The 20,090-nt window shown below is 40.9% G+C and overlaps 1 protein-coding gene across 9 annotated transcripts in view; it reads right to left on the bottom strand.

Moving 5' to 3' along the window:
- Positions 1-20,090, bottom strand: part of CDON (cell adhesion associated, oncogene regulated) — a 242,908-nt gene that overhangs the window by 8,334 nt on the left and 214,484 nt on the right. For all 9 annotated transcript variants that reach the window (XM_021926733.2, XM_009187617.4, XM_031652805.1 and 6 more), the window contains 3 exons: positions 14,804-15,025; positions 12,055-12,335; positions 9,288-9,367 (listed from right to left, as the gene is read on the bottom strand). In XM_021926733.2, coding sequence (XP_021782425.2) covers positions 9,288-9,367; positions 12,055-12,335; positions 14,804-15,025 — 583 coding nt within the window. The remainder of the gene's footprint in view (positions 1-9,287; positions 9,368-12,054; positions 12,336-14,803; positions 15,026-20,090) is intronic.

Below are 20,090 nucleotides of genomic sequence, written 5' to 3'. Positions count from 1 at the left end.
ATATATTAAAGTGAGAATGAATGGATACACTTTGAGTTTTTGTATCACGATAGTAGTTATTTCTGTCCTAGTTCAATACTGATTCTGGGATCTGTAAGGTTCTTCTATTATCTGTCAGCTTCAAAGTTGTCTGACTTACACTTCAGTCTCCTGGAGTAAAGGCAATGACAGTTCTCGGTGTCAGATGCCTTAGGACACACAGTACAGTCAGGTACTTAATGAAATACCTCAACAGTGATGGCCTAAAATGTACTAAGTGATCTTCTGCCTTGATGTCGCATTGCTCTGCAAGAATCTGGAGGTAGCTGGGCGCGGTGGCTCAAGCCTGTAATCCCAGCACTTTGGGAGGCCGAGACGGGCGGATCACGAGGTCAGGAGATCGAGACCATCCTGGCTAACACGGTGAAACCCCGTCTCTACTAAAAAATACAAAAAACTAGCCGGGCGAGGTGGCGGTGCCTGTAGTCCCAGCTACTCGGGAGGCTGAGGCAGGAGAATGGCCTGAACCCAGGAGGCGGAGCTTGCAGTGAGCTGAGATCTGGCCACTGCACTCCAGCCTGGGCGACAGAGCAAGACTCCGTCCCAGAGACGCATAGACAAAAAAAAAAACCCAAGAATCTGGAGGTAATAAAAAGCTACTAGAAACCTGTATTTTCTTTATGGGTCTCACTCTGTTGCCCAGGCTGGGCATGATCATAGCTCACTGCACCCCTGACCTCCCTGGCTCATGTGATCCTCCCACCTCAGTCTCCAGAGTAGCTGAGGCTACGAGAATAGGGCACTTCCCACATTCTAGGCAGAGGCTAGTCCCAGTATATTCTTCCTGATTGCATCAGACTCAATCAGACTACAGACATGTGCTACCATTCCTGAAAAATTTTTTAATTTTTTTTTTGTAGAGATGGGGTCTCATTATGTTGCCCAGGCTGATCTTGAACTTCTAGGCTCAGGCAATTCTCTTACCTCAGCCTCCTAAAGTGCTAGAATTACAAGTGTGGGCCACCACGCCTGGCTAAAACCTGTATTTTAAAAATGTAGAAGTATCAGATCAGAAAGAAAAGTTTTCATTTAAGAGAAGTAAAATTAAAATGTAGGAAAAAAACACACACACACATATTTGCCGGAATTTGAAAACCTAGGACAGCTCCCTACAAAATATTAGAAATTAATAACTTGTTTATATAGATCGAACTTGAATGAACTCATAATGTTGATATAACAAAACAATGATGACTCGCCAGACAATGAGATGCCCTTAAAGCCTCTGGCTTCCTTCCGTTTAATTTATTTTTTTCTGCTCTTTAACTTAAAGCCAAGTTACAGAATGAGATTTTTTTTAATGACATCTAAAAGGCAGACTAACAGTTTGTAAACTACTTTTGTCAGAGTGACAGTGAAGTTTTATGGGTGGGGCAGGAGTGGAGGAGCGGGCCAGACAGAGGCACATGGGCCAACCACAAGTGTGGTCATCAGCGTGTCGACACAGGCTTTATGTGCTGGGCGCTAACAAGCGTATGAAATACACAAACTCCTTAAAGAAATTACAGATATTTAGCAAGAGAGAAGTACAATTTCCTATTACCTACTCTTTAGCATCTGTTTTTCAGAGAACTAAAACAGGAAATCATAGCAGTGTTTACTTTATTCTGAACTATGACCCTCAATTACTAGAGTGGTGTTGACAGTAACATACTTGGGAGTTAGATTTGTAAAGCAACTGTAACCTGAGTTTCAGCATAAACCACATTGATTTAAAATTTTCTAGTACACTGAATCTTAACTCATAATCATCAGTAATTAACCAATTAGCTAACCAAATGTAAATAATTCAGTTACATTACTTTTAGTTCAATTCCGGATGTCTACGTGTGTCAGCACAAAAAATGGCTTTAACTAGGGGTTACATGTTGAAATACAGGCATAAAGAACATCGTCTGCTAAAAAGGAATATAGTCTGTTCTGAATATAAGCAGATATGATATGTGAAAACTATTATTATTATTAGTGACATGAAGTTTTGCTCTTGTTGCCCAGGCTGGAGTGCAATGGTGTGATCTTGGCTCACCACAACCTCTGCCTCCCGGATTCAAATGATTCTCCTGCCTCAGCCTCCCGAGTAGCTGGGATTACAGGCATGCGCCACCACGCCCGGCTAATTTTTTATTTTAAGTAGAGACAGGGTTTCTCCATGTTGGTCAGGTTGGTCTTGAACTCCCGACCTCAGGTGATCCACCCACCTTAGTCTCCCAAAGTGCCGGGATTACAGGCACGAGCCACCATGCCTGGCCCATGAAAACTATTATTTTACTAATAATGCTTTAGTTAAAATTTCCAAAGCAATTAGATGATCACAAAAATCATATCTGTACCTATGCAAACTTAAGAGACAAATCTAAAGTAGTAAATAAGAAGACAGGACAAATGTCTGCAAACATATGACATTCAATAAAATGCTCTCACAACGCACATTTTACAGTTTATATAATGCAAATAGTTTGTCACTTCACGCTCTTAGGCTTTTCAAATGGTCTTTCAAATGTAGTTATTACTGGCATAAGGTGGAATAAAAGTTTTTACTGAGTTGTCTCTAGCTCAATGAAACTACTTTGTTCAATCTTAAGTTTAAAAACATTGAGTAAATGGAGCTCTATGCATCTTGCCACATACAGAAATCTAAGCTGTTCTGTAAAACCTCAGGTGGTCTGGGACCTGTTAGTTTACTAAGATAACTTTTAGTAAAACAGGAAAGGCCTGTCTGACCAATCTGTAAGATAGGAAAATGACTCTATTGTGGTGTCACAAAAAACAATAAAGTATTCTTTAAGCAACACTCTGAATAGCACAGACTAGGAAATAAAAGATTGGAAGAGTAGGGTAGGATTGTGCTTGGAAGAATAAGGTGCTTTAGTAGCTGACTAAACATATTTTGGATATTCTTGTAAAACTATACAGCACCTCTGAAATATTTTCTAGAACATATCCAAAATATTCCACTTTTGCTTACACAGTTTAATATTTGTGAAGCATGATTATGTACAGAATTACTTTGATTAGATGATTATATAATTTTTGCATTAAGTTTCCTCTTTTGTTTATGCCTAGAGGGAAAGAACTATCTGTGAATCTCCTGGATGTGTGACACTTATTCTCATGCATGTATTCTTGGGACTTCTGAAATAGTTACATCTTGGTGGTAGTTTATGTTTTTTTTTATTTTTATTTTTTTTGAGACAGAGTCTCGCTCTGTCGCCAGGCTGGAGTGCAGTGGCGCGATCGCGGCTCACCGCAACCTCTGCCTCAGGGGTTCAAGCAATTCTCCTGCCTCAGTCTCCAGAGTAGCTGAGATTACAGGCACGCGCCACCACACCCGGCTGATTTTTGTATTTTTAGTAGAGATGGGGTTTCACCATGTTGGTCAGGCTGGTTTCAAATTCCTGACCTCGTGATCTGCCTGCTTCAGCCTCCCAAAGTGCTGGGATTACAGGTGTGAGACATCGCAGCCGGCCGGTAGTTTATCTTAAAATTCCACTCACCTCTGCTGTTTCCACTTGTCACTGTGCCATTTTGCTGACCCAGCTCTTATTTTCGGGAGCTTATCAGTTACTACCTAAAGAACCCTGAAAATGTGGCACATATACACCATGGAATACTATGCAGCCATAAAAAAGGATGAGTTCGTGTCCTTTGTAGGGACATGGTTGCAGCTGGAAACCATCATTTTCAGCAAACTATCGCAAGAACAGAAAACCAAGCACCATGTTCTCACTCATAGGTGGGAACTGAACAATGAGATCACTTGGATACAGGAAGGGGAACATCACACACTGGGGCCTATTGTGGAGAATGGGGACGGGGAAGGGATAGCATTAGGAGATATACCTAATGTAAACGACGAGTTAATGGGTGCAGCACACCAACATGGCACATGTATACATATGTAACAAACCTGCACATTGTGCACATGTACCCTAGAACTTAAAGTATAATAATAATAAAACAAATAAATCAATAAAATAAAATAAAAAGAACCCTGAAGGCACCGCTCCAGGCCACAGCTGTCTTGCCTTGTCGCTGTCTGCTCTGTTGGACGCTGTGAGGACTGCAGCATTAGAGTGGGAGTTTCTTTTTGGGAATTAATTTATCAGCAGCCGTCACATAAAACATGACAGTAAATGCTGAGTGACAACAAATGACGAGTGTATTCCTGAACATGGCAAGCTGACAGACACACACGAGCTTATAAAGAAAGACAAAAAGCTGGACTCCCTGACTTCCTGACCACAGGCCCTAGGTCTCCATCTTAGAAGTAGGAGACAGATTTGGGGAGATACATAACTTCCCCAAAAGGAAGGTACTGATCGATTTTTTTTTTTTTTTTGGTTGAGACGGAGTCTGGCTCTGCCGCCCAGGCTGGAGTGCAGTGGCCGGATCTCAGCTCACTGCAAGCTCCGCCTCCCGGGTTTACGCCATTCTCCTGCCTCAGCCTCCCCAGTAGCTGGGACTATAGGCGCCCGCCACCTCACCCGGCTAGTTTTTTGTATTTTTTAGTAGAGACGGGGTTTCACCATGTTAGCCAGGATGGTCTCGATCTCCTGACCTCGTGATCCGCCCGTCTCAGCCTCCCAAAGTGCTGGGATTACAGGCGTAAGCCACCGTGCCCAGCCTATTTATTTATTTTAAAAATCAATTTCTTTTTTTTCGGGGAGCCTGCTCTCACTGTGTCACCCAGGCTAGAATGCAGCAGTGCAATCATAGCTCACTGCAGCTTGAACTCCTGAGCTCAAGGGATCCTCCCATGTCAGCCTCCCCAGTAGCTGGGACTACAGGCATGCAACACCACACCTGGCTAATTTTTTTGTGTGTATTTTTAGTAGAGACGGGGTTTCACCATGTTAGCCAGGATGGTCTCGATCTCCTGACCTCGTGATCCGCCCGTCTCAGCCTCCCAAAGTGCTGGGATTACAGGCTTGAGCCACCGTGTCCGGCGGTACTGATCAATTTTTAAACTTCAACACAGCACTCTGAATTTCTTAGGGAAATAGGGAGATGACCACAGATGGAAGAGAAGCTGAATGCACGTTTTCTGCTGGAAGAAAAAGCTCGGGTGAACTGGACAACTTGTTGTTTTCATACTTAGCAAACCAACTGGGTAGATCAAACCTTAGGCCTGAAAGAACTACTATAATAATTAATGTTCTCATATTCATCTCTACATTTTTTTGTCATCAGAGGACATCTGACATCCACGGAGGGTTTCAGGTTGGCGAAAGAGCATTCCCAAATCCAAGACACAGACTTTTAAGGTTGTCAATATATAAAACTCGGAAGTCATCTGTAGTATCTTTGTTCTCTAAAGCACTGTTCCCAATCGTTTTACTACTTCTCTTGACTATCAGCCATGTAACTTGTACTGTTTTTCCCAGATGAATTATATAATTTTTCCAAGCTGATTTTTGCTGGGAGACTTCCTGTCCATCTCCAGTCTCTCTAAGACTCTTAATTTCTCATTCCTTCCTGATGGGACCTCTCAGTTTGTTCATCTGTGAATTTCATCAGTGTCCCCTCTACTCTCTCTTACAAATTATCAAGGCTGATGTTAAAAAAGACCAGATTTAATGTCAATCCCTTTCCATTAAACTAGCCAAGCAACTAAGAAGCCACATTTGATTACATATCCAGAGCTGCATTACTGCCTTTTGAATTCAGGAGAGGAGAGGAGAAGGGTAGAAAGCTTTTGATGTTTTTTGATTAAAATCCGTTTAACTCTTGAAATGCCCAAACAGCACAAGGATTTCTTGATTAGGTCTCTGGTGTAAGGAACTGGCTCTCTGCAAAGCTGCATTAAATACGCTTCTTTCTAGGTGTTCATAGTGAGCTTTACCTATTACTCTTAAAAACTGCAAAGGGGTCAGGCGTGGTAGCTCACGCCTGTAATCTCAGCACATTGGGAGACCGAGGCGGGCAGATCACATGAGGCCAGGAGTTTGAGACTAGCCTAGCCAACATGGCAAAACTCCATCTCTACTAAAAATACAAAAGATTTAGCCAGCCATGGTGGCACATGCCTGTAATTCCAGCTACCAGGGAAGCTGAGGCATGAGAATTGCTTGAACCCAGGAAGCAGCACTGCAGTGAGCCAAGGCTACACCACTGCACTCCAGCCTGGGTATCGGAGTGAGACTCTGTCTCAAAACAACAAAAGAAAACCGAAAGAAACTAAAAAGGATTCAAGGTAATGGAACACAGTGAGGTAAGCGGTCATTTATGGCATGTCACAAGAGCCCCAGAATCAAGAAAAACTTCCCCACAGATCTATATAGTGCCCCCTCCCCTCACCTGTTCTCAACTGCTCATATCATACTCTCATATACATAATAGAGGCAACGTTTTCTCTCCAGAAGGAGAGATAAAAGGGGTCAAGGGTTGGCAATGTCTTGTTTCTTAAAAGCTCACTCTAAGAAAAATGCTTAAGTTTACAACGGAGAAGGCAGAGAAAAAAGAACCTGGAGTGGCAGGGCACAGGGCAGGTAAGAGTCCATACAGAAAAGGCCCCACGCAAGACTTCTCCAGTTCTTAGTACCTGTGGAATAAAGAAGGTGAATTGCAGAGGCACCACCAGATCTCAGAGGGCAACTCCGCAGAAGTACACTGTGGGGCAGCAGCTCTTCATCTCCCGCAGTGCTTTCGGCCTCGAAGGCTGCACCCAGACACCTAGACATCACCTTCAACTGCTTCTTCCACTGGCCTCTTCAACCGATTACTTGGTCTTTTCTTTTTTTTAATCTCTCAGACTCATCTCTTTCTAAATCCTAAATCTCTCAAAATTCTTCTTTCTCTCCCTGCAACTATGCTAGTCTACTATTTCTCATGTTTGTTTTGCTTTGTTTGACCGAATAGCCAAAAACCCTATGAGGCCCACTTGACAGCCCTCATATAACTTAACTGAAATCATGCTTCTGTTTATGTTTACACTATTTCAGCTGACATTCAGAAATGCAAGCTCATTCATAGTAACAATGTGGATATTCCAAAAGCATAAACTTACTACGATTTTCTACATTTTGAGAGTAAACCACGTATCATCTACCTTTCAGCGTTCACAGCTTTTTACAAATTTTGTCATTTGTAAGATCTTACGAGGAGATACCTGTTCTCAATTCCAAAGTGAAAAGACTTAAAATCTTTAAATTTAATAATCCAAGTTTTCCAGAGCTGAAGGTAGGTACTTATTGATACTTATCTGTCCAATTAGTAAGTGTCAAAATCATACAGTTGCTCCTGGGAGCCAGGTGGGACACTGGCTAACCTTGGAGGCAATGCAGGCAAGTAAAGACTTGCCCTAAACAGGTAGATTCTCATGAGGAAGAAAATTTAAATCAGGAAGAAAAAGAATCTGGTGTTCCAAGCTGAAGAGAATTCACCTAAATTCCCAGATAACAGTAAAACCCACACACATGAAATGCAGTAAGTCATTAACTTGAAAATTAATAGAAATACAATTGTCCATTGTCTTAAAGGGGAAAAAAAACTATTATAATAAAAACTTTCAAATACTAAAATACTACATACACACGCACATGCGTGCACACACACACACACACACACCCATTACACATACAAATAGCCACAAATCCAAGGTCATTTAAATGGCAGAGGTCATATAAGTCCTTCTAAGGAAATGGGATGTATTCTTGACATTAAGATGATACTTCATCATAAAGACATGATTGGCAGGAAATTGCCAGAGACTACCATCACATTATGTTGGGAGCAATTTTACATTACCTAGGACAATTTTCCCCTTTTCGGTTAAGGAAATAGCTTCAGAAACATCATGTACGTTTCACAAGATCACAGGTTTAAGCTATGTCAGAGCCCAGGTCTACTTATTCTTAGACCAGAGATCCCGTCGTTAAACCATTTTATTGTCCAGGGAGAATCAAGATCTGCTGATGACCAAGAACCATAAAAGAAAACACATTATCTTTCTAAACAAAACCGCTTGTAACTAAATCCATCTGATTATTCGCCAGGTACATGAACCACCTTTACCAGGTCTTTAGCATGTTGCCTAACAAACTATGGTAAAGTCCATGAAAAGCTCAAGACAAAAATGTGGTTTCAATGTGATGAACATTTTCAAAACCAGGGTCATAAACAATTGAGATACGTAACAAGTAAACCTTAGTACATAAAATAAGCAGATGGCTCTTTTATAGACACACTATAAGTAAATGATTAATGGGTTAAGTAAATGATAACAAAAAATCTCCAAGAAGCTTCGTTGCTTTTGTTCTGCAACTCTCAAAACGCAGGCTGAAACAATGTACTTTTAATTCGATGGTTGGCCTGATCCTTCTTCAAGTTCTGGTTTCAATAACTCCCAGAGACAACTCTTAACTGTTAATTCATTTTAAGTATATAGGCCAAACATCATTTCAATAATAAAATATCTAAACTCCCACCCATACGCCAGTTATTTTATGTACTAACTATGATATAATCTTTTTGGTTGTAGAGTTTTAGAACTGAGAAGGAAGGACTTTTGACACCATGTAATTCAATAACAATATTATGTAAAAGAAAGAACTAAGATTTCTGAAACAACTTTTATACAACAAAAAGCTTGGTAATCCTTTGGGATTAATATAGAGATAGTCGGAAGGTGTGCTGAATATCCTGTGTGTTAAATGTACATTGCTCTACATATTTCTATCTTGTTTGAAATATTGTGAGTACACATCACTTTTAAAACTAAAATACAAAATTCAAAGCAAGGTTTTGCTACTTAATCTTCTTAAGATTTTAAGAATTAAAAAAAACACACTGGCTAATCTGGTAGGAAAATTTCAGTAATATTACTATGAAAAAAACGTTACTATATACAGAGTGTTCCCGCCTCCCCCCAACACTCGGACACACTGTCATTCATCCTCATAACATCCCATAACATAGAGTAGAAAATAAAACGTGAGAAAAGATAAAGTCTTTATAACAGGGAATGACCCTAATTTAAAATTTTCAAAAACATGAAGACTTATAATAGTATTTCTGTGACAAACAGACCCTTTAAGATTGTTTCTATATAGCTAAAGACACCGAGGCACAAAAAGATAAAAATTGGAAAGCAGAGGCAAAAAAATCAGTAATAGCCTTAAATTTAAGACTGCAAATCCTGAACTTTATATCCCAGGTAAAATTCCGAGAACTTCCTTCGCTGAAGGGAAAAATAAAAGGATGCATATGTCTTATTCACAACAGCTTGTGCAGATACATCATTAACGTACCTATTGTTGTTTCGACAGTTTCGGCAGTTAACACACTCCAGAGGGTCAATCTGAGGCACGGCCGTGTACATTCCACCACCCTGGACAGGAAGGAGGGTCAGAGAAAAAGAAAAGAAGAAGGAATGCTGAAGGTGCCCACAGACCAGCAGCCAAATAATCACAAATACACACAAGCCATGTCAACCATAAATGGGCACACGGTATATTCTAACCAAGTCCCAGAGCAATGTCATTGTCAATATCATTGACCCATATTCACAAAGGAGTGAATGAGAGTTCTGCACTATATTAAACTGTATTCCAAAAACTTCACTGCCAGGTTTTTCTATGTATTTCTGTAATAGACAAAAGCAAATAAATGAAGGGAAAGGTTTAGTCATTTCCCTTCAAATCTAGTGGGCTCAAAATACATTATACGTTATAGCCTCTGTTCATTTTTCCTTTCTCGGCAGTCAGGGAAGAATTTCATGTGATGCCAGTTGGAGAAACAGGGTGTAAAACCTGTGTGGATGATGTCACATGATAAACTCATCTTCATTTTCCTGTAATTATTTCGATGAGGTCTGTTCACTTGACAACGCTGAGTTTTAAAGCACGCTATATTTTTCCAGATGGAGGGGATCTGCGGCCAGCAATGACTTGGAGGGGGCGTGTTAATATTTGGATGTTGCTTTTGGCGGAACTGCCCAGCAATTAAGAAAAATGCCCAGATTAACACATACCTCATTGTAAAATGTTCACTTGACAGATAACGATAGCAAGGTTCTTCAAAAATGAAGTTAAAAATTAAACTAGCCTGATAGTCAGAGGCAGAATTCTGCTTTCAGAAGAAAAACAGAACTGAATTTGATACAAGGTAGGAGAGGCTGTCACACTGCACCCAAACCCAAAGCAGGCCTTCAAGGTTAGGAAAAGTTCAGGCAATTGTTTTTCCTAGAATACTTTCCATTGCCATTCATTTCGTAACAGCAGCCAGAATCTAAGCAGACCAAAAGCGCTGAAAATTTCCTTCAGTGTTTCTGACCCAACCAGCAATAGGAATGATTAAGAACATATCAAGAGAAAAGAACTCTCCTATACTATATTCCGTCTGAGAGCAAACCTGAAAGGTTCAGAAAATGAACTTCCCAACCTGCAGGGTAACATTGTGGGTTAGGGATTCTCTGAATCCCTAAACATGTTAAAGTTAGTGCAATGATTTTTAGGGTCACTAACACTGTTAAAATTTCTTTATTTCCCCCACCCAGAAAAGAAAAGTAAGAAATCTGATAGTTTAAAATCACAGATAACTTCTGACATTGTACACCAAATGGGGCGCCTATTATTTAAACAGAAATTCATTGTTCAAAAAACCCAAGGTTCTGTGTTCAAACACTAAAGCAAACTTTGGCCTTATTTTTCTTCTTATGGAAACAGTGTGTGCTTGTCAAACGTTACTACTCTCTCCTTCAGTTTTCTTGGACAATGGTAGTAGTTTGGACTAGGAATGGTGACCAAAAAAGTTCAGAAGTCTGAATACACGCTGTATCTTTCCACACACAACAACGAAATCATTATTCTCTTTTAGTAATGAGATGCATTAAAGCAAATTAATATTTCTTCCACAACATACAAAAGCCAGGTCACACAAAAGCCATTCCATTTCTAGCTTTAAAATATGAGTACACATTAGTTTTGTTCTCCAAATAGATTTTAACAAATCTTTAATAAACTGAAGATGGGGAAAGAAAACCTCTAAGCTTCTTCAAATCGTAGCACGCTGTGGGTCACGGTAAATTTATTTGTAATCAGAACAATGCCAAAAACTGAGTGCTTAATTCGATCAATTAAACACATTATCTATTTGATCAAAAGTAATAGAGATGTGCATCCAAACAATGTCATGAATCAAACTTTCTAATGCAGACAACCCCAGCATAAGTCTAAAATATGCTAGTCATTCTACTCCCATTTCGAAAATTAAACGGTATCAACTAGTTATCTCTGAAATCAGGTTGTCTTAAGGGATTATCACTCTTTGTGGCTAAAGAATACTAACATTGTAAAATGTGAAAAGCTTACCAGCCACAACAACAAAACACATTGGGCAAAAACCAACAACAGCAGCCCGTGAAAGGTCAGAGGTCACAACCGGTGGCCTGCAGAGACGTTTGGCATGGCCTACAGATGTTTTCAAATTTTGAATTAGGTGCCAGCATGTAAAAATCGGTCAATTTCACCTGGATTTACAGAGGTTTTGAAAAATCAGAAAATCTGGCAACACTGGGCCCTCAGCCCATGACAACTGTAAGTGTCAAACTGCGGCTGCTTCCCAAAGACACAGTCTGTGCTCTCCAGGTGGCCATCGCCTGCAGCGCTACCATCTCACTCCCACGATGTCCTGATCTGCCTGCCTCTTCTCGGCATTTGCATTTTCAAGACCCTGCTCTCAATAAATCAAATTTAAAGTACTTGGTCTAGTCTACGTCCAGTGGTATTTCCATTTCATCTAAAGAACGACTTCCAGTCTGTTCATTGCCGGTATTCCACTTTCAGTGTTTAATAATTTTAAAATGAAACTAAACTGATGAATGTAACTATGACCTGGCAATAGAAAACAACTTACAAAGACTACCCGGGATCAAAGGGCTGCCAGTGATCGATGCTGCTTCCATTCAAGGGAACCTGCGAGGTTTCTATATTGAACAAAGCCCAGCATGCTGTCCCCGTTCTGGTACTTGGCACCCTGAGGGACAGAGGGGTTTTTATTTATAGTTAAGTCTCTTACATTCACTAGATGATGAGGATGTTCGAAATCCACATGCGTCCTGGTTAGAGAGTTGGTGTGCCCAGAGTAAAGCCCTCCATTTAGGCTCCCATTCACGACTCCATTGACTCCGTTGGGGACCTTACGGTGAAGGTGGGAATAGCCACTGCTGAGACCGCCGTTGGTTAGGAAGCCTCCGTGAACATTTCCATTTATCTGACTCGCTCCCGAGAGAGTGGTGTATTCCACCATCTGCCCATTCATATCTGATCCTTGGTAGAGATATCCTGGTGGGTCATATTCTGTTAAAAGAGAACAAAAAAGCCACACACACACACACACACACACACACACACACACAAACACACAAAATAAGACACTAAAAAGGACAATCTTCTTGCTGAGAAGGTCTTACTGATAAAATCTCTAAGAGACTACAAATAGACTAAAATAAAAACATTTGAAAAATGTTCACTTAAAGCCTACTTGTAAGACATAGTTTAATAAAGTTATTGCTATTATTTTCCATAGAGTGTAGAGATAGCTGTGAACTCTGAGTTAATTATGATTCTGTTAACGGGAAGAAAAATTAACTCAGGAGAAATTACTCAAAAGAGAACGAATATATTGGGCAAGCTAAACTATCAGAGTACTGGCAACACTAGGAAAAAGTGCTTAAACTCCTAGATATTATACTTCAGAGTGCTGAAAACAACGGCATAAAATGACAACAAAAGACTAGCTTTAGGTGGGGTATTTCCAGTAGCAATAAACAACTCTGTTAAGTAAAAGGATGGAGCTGTACATACAGTCACTGACCATTCATACAGCTCCTTAGTCATTATAACCCATTTGGAAGGTGTGGGGTACCAAAGGCAAAAAGTGATTCTCTTTTCTTTTCTTTTTTTTGAGATGGAGTTTCGCTTTTGTTGCCCAGGCTGGAGTGCAATGGCATGATCTTGGCTCACTGCAACCTCTGCCTCCCGGGTTCAAGCAATTCTCCTGCTTCAGCCTCCCAAGTAGCTGGCACGTGCCACCATGCCCAGCTAATTTTTTGTATTTTTAGTAGAGACAGGGTTTCACCATGCTAGCCAGGCTGGTCTCGATCTCCTGACCTCATGATCCGCCTGCCTCGGCCTCCCAAAGTGCTATGATTACAGGCGTGGGCCACTGCACCTGGCCTTCGATTTTCTTCTATTAAAAGCATATAAATGACTGTCTCAAAACTCTGATTTCCAGAGGCACATCTACCAGATATATGTAGAAAAAGTAAAGTATCTCTTAGAAACTAAAGTGTCCAAAATGTACAGGATTTGTTGTTGGAGCTTGGATAAAATCTTCAAAGGTACGAGAGCTCGCCAAGGCTGGATTAGGTGTCCCTCCTTTCCTTAGCTGCCCGCATTACTGTGCACTCTTGCCCAGGTGTGTAATCTCAGTACACCTGCTTGTGGTCTCCACTAAACTATAAACTTTGAGAGGGCAGACGTGGTGTTTATTTTATTTACCATTACATCTCCACTGTCCAGAACAGTGCCTGGTATACAGAAGACAATGATTATCTTTTGAATAAATGACTGAATGAACACCACCATGAGAATTATCCATTTTTAAACATATTATCAGGTCACAAAGTAGGATGACTTTAATCCGATTAATATAGCTCAGATGACCAGATTAATACTTCTCTTTTAATGATTCAACATGCACTCACACAGTTAAAGGCAACAGCATTAAAACCACTTAGAACATCAAATGATCACCATCCCTTTCAGATTAATACTTCTCTTTTAATGATTCAACATGCACTCACACAATTAAAGGCAATGGCATTAAAACCACTTAGAAAATCAAATGATCACCATCCCTTTCAGCCTGATGCAGCCACCATCTCTTCCCCTATCTCTTGGACGGCACCATTCAATACAGAGTACTTCCTTTCCCCGGAACCAGTAACTAAAAGGGGAGCATGCGTGAGAACTGGCTAACAGCCACTGGAAGTGCCTGCTGGGGTTGTCCCTCACTTTTCTTTCATTTCCTTATTCTGGAGCCAAAGGGAAAACCAAAAAACTTCCTCCCACCAAAGACTAAACTCTCTGCTTGATTTGATGATCCTATTTTATAATAGCTGAGGTAATACGAAAAGTAAGACAGTGTGCTGAAGAGAACTGAAGGAAGTGAAAAGAGAAAGGGGGTTCTAGGTTATTTCACTGTTATTTCAAAGCAGAGCCATCGTCGATGTTCAAGCACACGTATTCCTAGATACACTCCAGGGAGAGGATGCCACGCTGGAGCAGTCTTGAGTCCATCAGGCACAGAAACAGGGCTGCATGATCCTCATTGGTTACGTGTCATTCAGTGACAGTGACTTAGAGAAGTTTTCACTACCTGCTTTCCATCATGGCTTTTCTATTCCCTGTTGGCAAGCTCTGTACCAGTGTAAAGGTGTTCCTACAGCAATTCCAGAGCTCAGGCTCCTCTTTGGTGGTCCAACAAAGCTGGAGTTTCCCAGCAATAAGTCAGCTATTTACTTAGAGACCTGCTTAGTTTTGGCTTTGGTGTTTATGTCTGCTGGGCAATTTAATTTGATGCTCCACTTACTCTGGCTGACAGCTAGGATAGTTTTAAAGTCATCTACTCTGAATGAAGAGTATCTCATGTGCTTCGTACCATGACACCAACACACAACAGTGTTAGAAATCAATATTTATTCTGACAATATTTGTCCACCCATCTTTAGAAAAAGAGAAGGAAACACTTATGAGTGACTTACTTTGTATGGTATTCTGCTGGCGATTCTTCCACAGGCACATTGCAATGAAAACCATCAGAATGAGGACCATGACGCCCAGCACACAGCCAACGATCAGATATAACATGTCACTGCTTCTAGCAGGGCTGGCTGCAGGCCCCACATTTCCTCCACTTCCCGAAGAATTTGGAGGGGTACTCAAGTCTTTGACAGGATATTCAGAAGCTCCAGGAACACGTTTCACTAGTTGAAATATAAAGGAAAACATGATGTCAGAGTGAATACAGACTCCATGAAATGGTTTACTCTCTGAAGGAGGTCTGGTTAGGAATGCAAGCCAGTCTGTTTACTCTTGTGACTGAGATGATCTGACCACCAATGAGTCACAAAGAGGGCTCCAAAGTTTAAAAACCTGATGTGCCAAAGTTTTAGTCCACAAACTTTAGAGAAATCCTAAGAGCAGAGGAACACATGCACTTGGTCTAATCCAAACTGCTATATGATTATCTGCTTAACTGTACTTGGAGAAGACTCCCAAATAGTTGAAATGAAAGTGTTTCCACTTAGGCCGGGCACGGTGGCTCACGCCTGTAATCCCAGCATTTTGGGAGGCCGAGGCGAGCAACTGTCTGAGCTCAGGAGTTCGCGACCGGCCTGAGCAACACGGTGAAACCCCGTGTCTACTAAAAATACAAAAATTAGCCGGGCGTGGCTGCGGGTGCCCGTAATCCCAGCTACTGGGGTGGCTGAGGCAGGAGAACTGCTTGAAACCGGGAGGCAGAGGCTGCAGTGAGCCAAGATCGTGCCACTGCACTCCAACCTGGGCGACAGAGCGAGACTCCATCTCAAAGAAAAAAAAAGTATTTCCACTTATGGATGGAACACAAACTCTTTTCTGTCAGATATATTTTGAGCTAAACAAGACTCAGAATTACGTATTTTATGCTTCTACCATGTATATAAAAATCACTACCAATAATAGAAATTATGGCTTTGGGTTACTAGAACAATGACCTTCCAAAATCTCACACACAGTATTAAGCATTCCAAAAACAAAGCCTTTGGAGCCCATGTAGGTGCAGTACTCTTACCCGGTTCATCGGCATTCTGGGTAATAGCCATAACAAAAACTAGTAACAGGTGGGACTCAAACCTCATTCTCTCATCCCCAAATTGTATGTTCTTACGTCTCTACATGTCACAGAAAAGCAGCAGAGCAAAGTGGTCGGCAGCCAGTCTCCGGAAGCACACAGCCTATGTGTATACCTCACCTCCACCTATCATTAGCTGTATGACTTTTACCTCCAAAACCTCAGTTTTTATTTATTTTTTATTTTTATTTTTTGAGACAAAGTCTCGCCCTGTTGCCCAGGCTGGAGTGCAATGGCATGATGTCGGCTCACTGCAGCCTCTGTCTCCCAGGTTCTAGCGATTCTCCCGCCTCAGCCTCCCAGGTAGCTGGGATTACAGGCACATGCCACCACGCCTGGATTTTTTAAAAATATTTTTAGTAGAGACAAGTTTTCACCATATTGGCCAGGGTGGTCTCAACCTCCTGACCTCAAGTGGTCTACCCACTTTGGCCTCTCAAAGTGCTAGGATTACAGGTGTAAGCCACTGTACCCAGCCAGTTTTTACATTTTGAAACGGGGATATTAATAAGAGCTCTATCAATTATCTAGTGGTAATGAAGGGTAAACGCGTTAAGCCACGGAAAGCACTGAGAGCCTGGCTCGGGGTGGTGGTCAATCAGTTCTGCTGTTATTATTGGTTATACTGAATTTCCTGTTACGGTGCCAACAAACCACAGAAGCAAAGCAGCTTTTTAAAAATCTACTCAGCTAAACAGACACAGATGAGAAAAAATGCTCATCATCACACTGCTCATTAGAGAAATGCAAATCAAAACCACAATGAGATACCATCTCACACCAGTTAGAATGGTGAGCATTAAAAAGTCAGGAAACAACAGGTGCTGGAGAGGATGTGAAGAAATACGAACACTTTTACACTGTTAGTGGGACTGTAAACTAGTTCAACCATTGTGGAAGACAGTGTGGCAATTCCTCAAGGATCTAGAAATAGAAATACCATTTGACCCAGCCATCCCATTACTGGGTATATACTCAAAGGATTATAAATCATGCTACTATAAAGACACACGCACACGGATGTTTATTGCGGCACTATTCACAATAGCAAAGACTTGGAACCAACCCAAATGTCCATCAATGACAGACTGGATTAAGAAAATGTGGCACATATACACCATGGAATACTACGCAGCCATAAAAAAGGATGAGTTCATGTCCTTTGTAGCAACATGGATGAAGCTGGAAACCATAATTCTGAGCAAAACCAAACACCGCATGTTCTCACTCACAGGTGGGAATTGAACAATGTGAACCCTCGGACACAGGGCGGGGAACATCACACCCTGGGGCTTGTCATGCGGTGGGGGGATGGGGGAGGGATAGCATTAGGAGAAATACCTAATGTAAATGATGAGTTAATGGGTGCAGCACACCAACATGGCACATGTACACATATGTTACAAACTTGCACATTGTGCACATGTACCCTAGAACTTAAACTATAATTAAAAAAAAAAAAAAAAAAAAAGAGGAAAAACCAGGAAAAAAAAAAAAAGATAAAAATCTACTTGGCTGGGCACAGTGGCTCATGCCTGTAAGCCCAGCACTTTGGGAGGTGGAGCTGGGCAGATAACGAGGTCAGGAGATCGAGACTATCCTGGCTAACAACGGTGAAACCCCGTCTCTCCTAATAATACAAAAAATTAACCAGGCTTGGTGGCACGTGCCTGTAAGCCCAGCTACTTGGGAGGTTGAGGCAGGAGAATCACTTGAACCCAGGAGACAGAGATTGCAGTGAGCCGAGATCACGCCACTGCACTCCAGCCTGACTCCGTCTCAAAAAAAAATAAATCTATTCAACAAACAACATTAAATTGGGGTTCAATTTTCTAGCAGCATCAACTACACCAAACAGAGCTGGGAATGAGAAAAGAAGTCATCTTTCAAGAGAAGGTGTTCTCTCTTATTGAAAGCTGGATGAATACTTGGCAGAGATGCTAAAGGAAATTTCTACTTGAGGTGGTACGTTAGATTATACAATTCTATGTCCTGGCCGACCCTAAAGAAAACAAGAGAGTTTCTGAGGCACAATGGATGTTCCATATCATATATTAAAGATCATGATTACTCATAGGGAAGTCGGTCAGGTTTAATCACTCTTTATTTATTCTTAATTCATTTGTAATTCTATCAACCTTCATGATCTGGTTTCCAACCCCTTGCTAAAGTTAAAAACTGAGGACAGATGGCTTGCATTGAAGGGTGAGTGAGATCCATTAACACTGATAGGAAGAGACAGATAACAGCCTGAAATAAGAAAGGTGAGATGAAAAACATAGAGAGAAACCAAAGAACTAAAAGAAACATCACAGCAGTCTCTGATCTTCGGTGGGAAGGGAAAACAGCCAGCCTTCAGCGCTTCTGTCATCCCTGAAAACCTTCCTCAATTACTCAAGATAAAACCATCATTGTTTACAAGAACCTAGAGTCATTTTTTAAAGGTTGAAGTATACATGAGATCTCCCATCTAAACAGGCTGGGAATTATGTAATACATAATTACATAAAAGTCATTCAACATGAATAGTTAACATTTCAAAGAAGTTTTTTGTTTTTCACTGATCTGAAAGTCTATAGGTAGAACCTTTTCATTCCCTACTGATGTCAGAAAATGAGGTATACTATTGTAATCACAGCTATACTACTATTATACTACTATAAATAACAGTTATAATGTTTTATGTTTCGTCTGGCTAGATTCTTAAATGTCCTGGGGGCAGAGATGATAAATTTCATTTTTATTTAACTTTACTCCAAGTATCCCATGCACACATCACAGTGTCTGGTACAAAAAGGCACTCAAATATGTGCTAAACAAATGAAATTCAAGGTAAGTCTAAAGGTATGTGGATATATGTTTAAGTATGGACTTAAGATGTGAGTATTGCAGCAGAGACACACATGATTTAGAATTTAAAAGCTAGAACTAAGCCTTGGCTTATCATTCAATCTTTTGGAGCCTCCATTTCCTCATTTTTTAAAAACCTACTTTTTCATGTCCTCATTTTTAAAAAGGAATAATAAGATCACCTGTAGAGACACTGATGGCTGCCCAGCTCACTCAACAGCCGTCTTTACCATGTTATCAGAGCTCCAATTTTGTTTGAGTGTCTACCTCAACCCCACAGAACTCTGGGATAAATCTGGTCAATGGTTTGGGGGCAGTGTGTGGCTGAATTGTGACTAATGAGACTTGTGGGAAGATCTAGTAGAGGCCTTTGGGGGAAATTTTCCTTGTTCTTGAAAACAAACACTATCAGACATTATAACACCTTAAAGGTGATGCCCAGGACTGAGGCGAGCTAACAGCAGTGCTAGTCTTAGGGCCAAGCTGGCAACGGGAACATGGCAAACAGGAAAGACAGAAAACAATGAACTTTTTTTTTTTTTTTTTTTTTGAGACAAGGTCTCACTCTCTTGCCCAAACTGGAGTGCAGTGGCCTGATCTTGGCTCACTGCCACCTCTATCTTCCAGGCTCAAGCGATTCTCCTGCCTCAGCCTCCTGAATTAAACAACCTTGGAATTAGTTACCTACTTCTGGGCTGCTTATTTTTGGGATAACACATTTCTTCACTGTTGAAGCCTACTGAGAGGAGATTTTTGTGTTCCTTGCAGTTGACAGTATCCTCAAAGTTGTTGTGAAGATTAACTGAGACTGTGGACAAGAGTGTTTTTGTTTGTAAACATCTACATGAGCTATTTCTATTATTCCCCTGTGGTATCTTCTCTTCGTAAACATGGCAACACTCTTGACAGTGAATCTACCTATGCAGGCAGAGTTGAGAATGTTCAATTTAGAATTAGCAACTGCTAATTCTAAACTTTACTACACTTAATTAAACAAGTAGATAGAAGTTACATTATCTGTCACTCAAGAAACTAAACATATGTTTCACTTCTTAATATTCTTAAACTTTTGTTAGTATTCTCATTTTCACAGCAATCTAGAAAGTAGTCAACAAATATTTTTATCATCTTTGTAAAGAAAAAGGGAAGGGTTCATGACCAGCCTGGGCAACACAGTGAGATGCCGTCTCTAAAAAAAAATAAAATAGGCTGGGCGCGGTGGCTCAAGCCTGTAATCCCAGCACTTTGGGAGGCCAAGACGGGCGGATTACGAGGTCAAGAGATCGAGACCATCCTGGCTAACACGG

Source organism: Papio anubis, chromosome 12 (assembly GCF_008728515.1).
Source record: "Papio anubis isolate 15944 chromosome 12, Panubis1.0, whole genome shotgun sequence".
Classification (NCBI taxonomy): domain Eukaryota; kingdom Metazoa; phylum Chordata; class Mammalia; order Primates; family Cercopithecidae; genus Papio; species Papio anubis.
The sequence above is the reverse complement of the archived record's forward strand: the minus strand, read 5'-3'. Positions and strand labels throughout refer to the sequence as shown.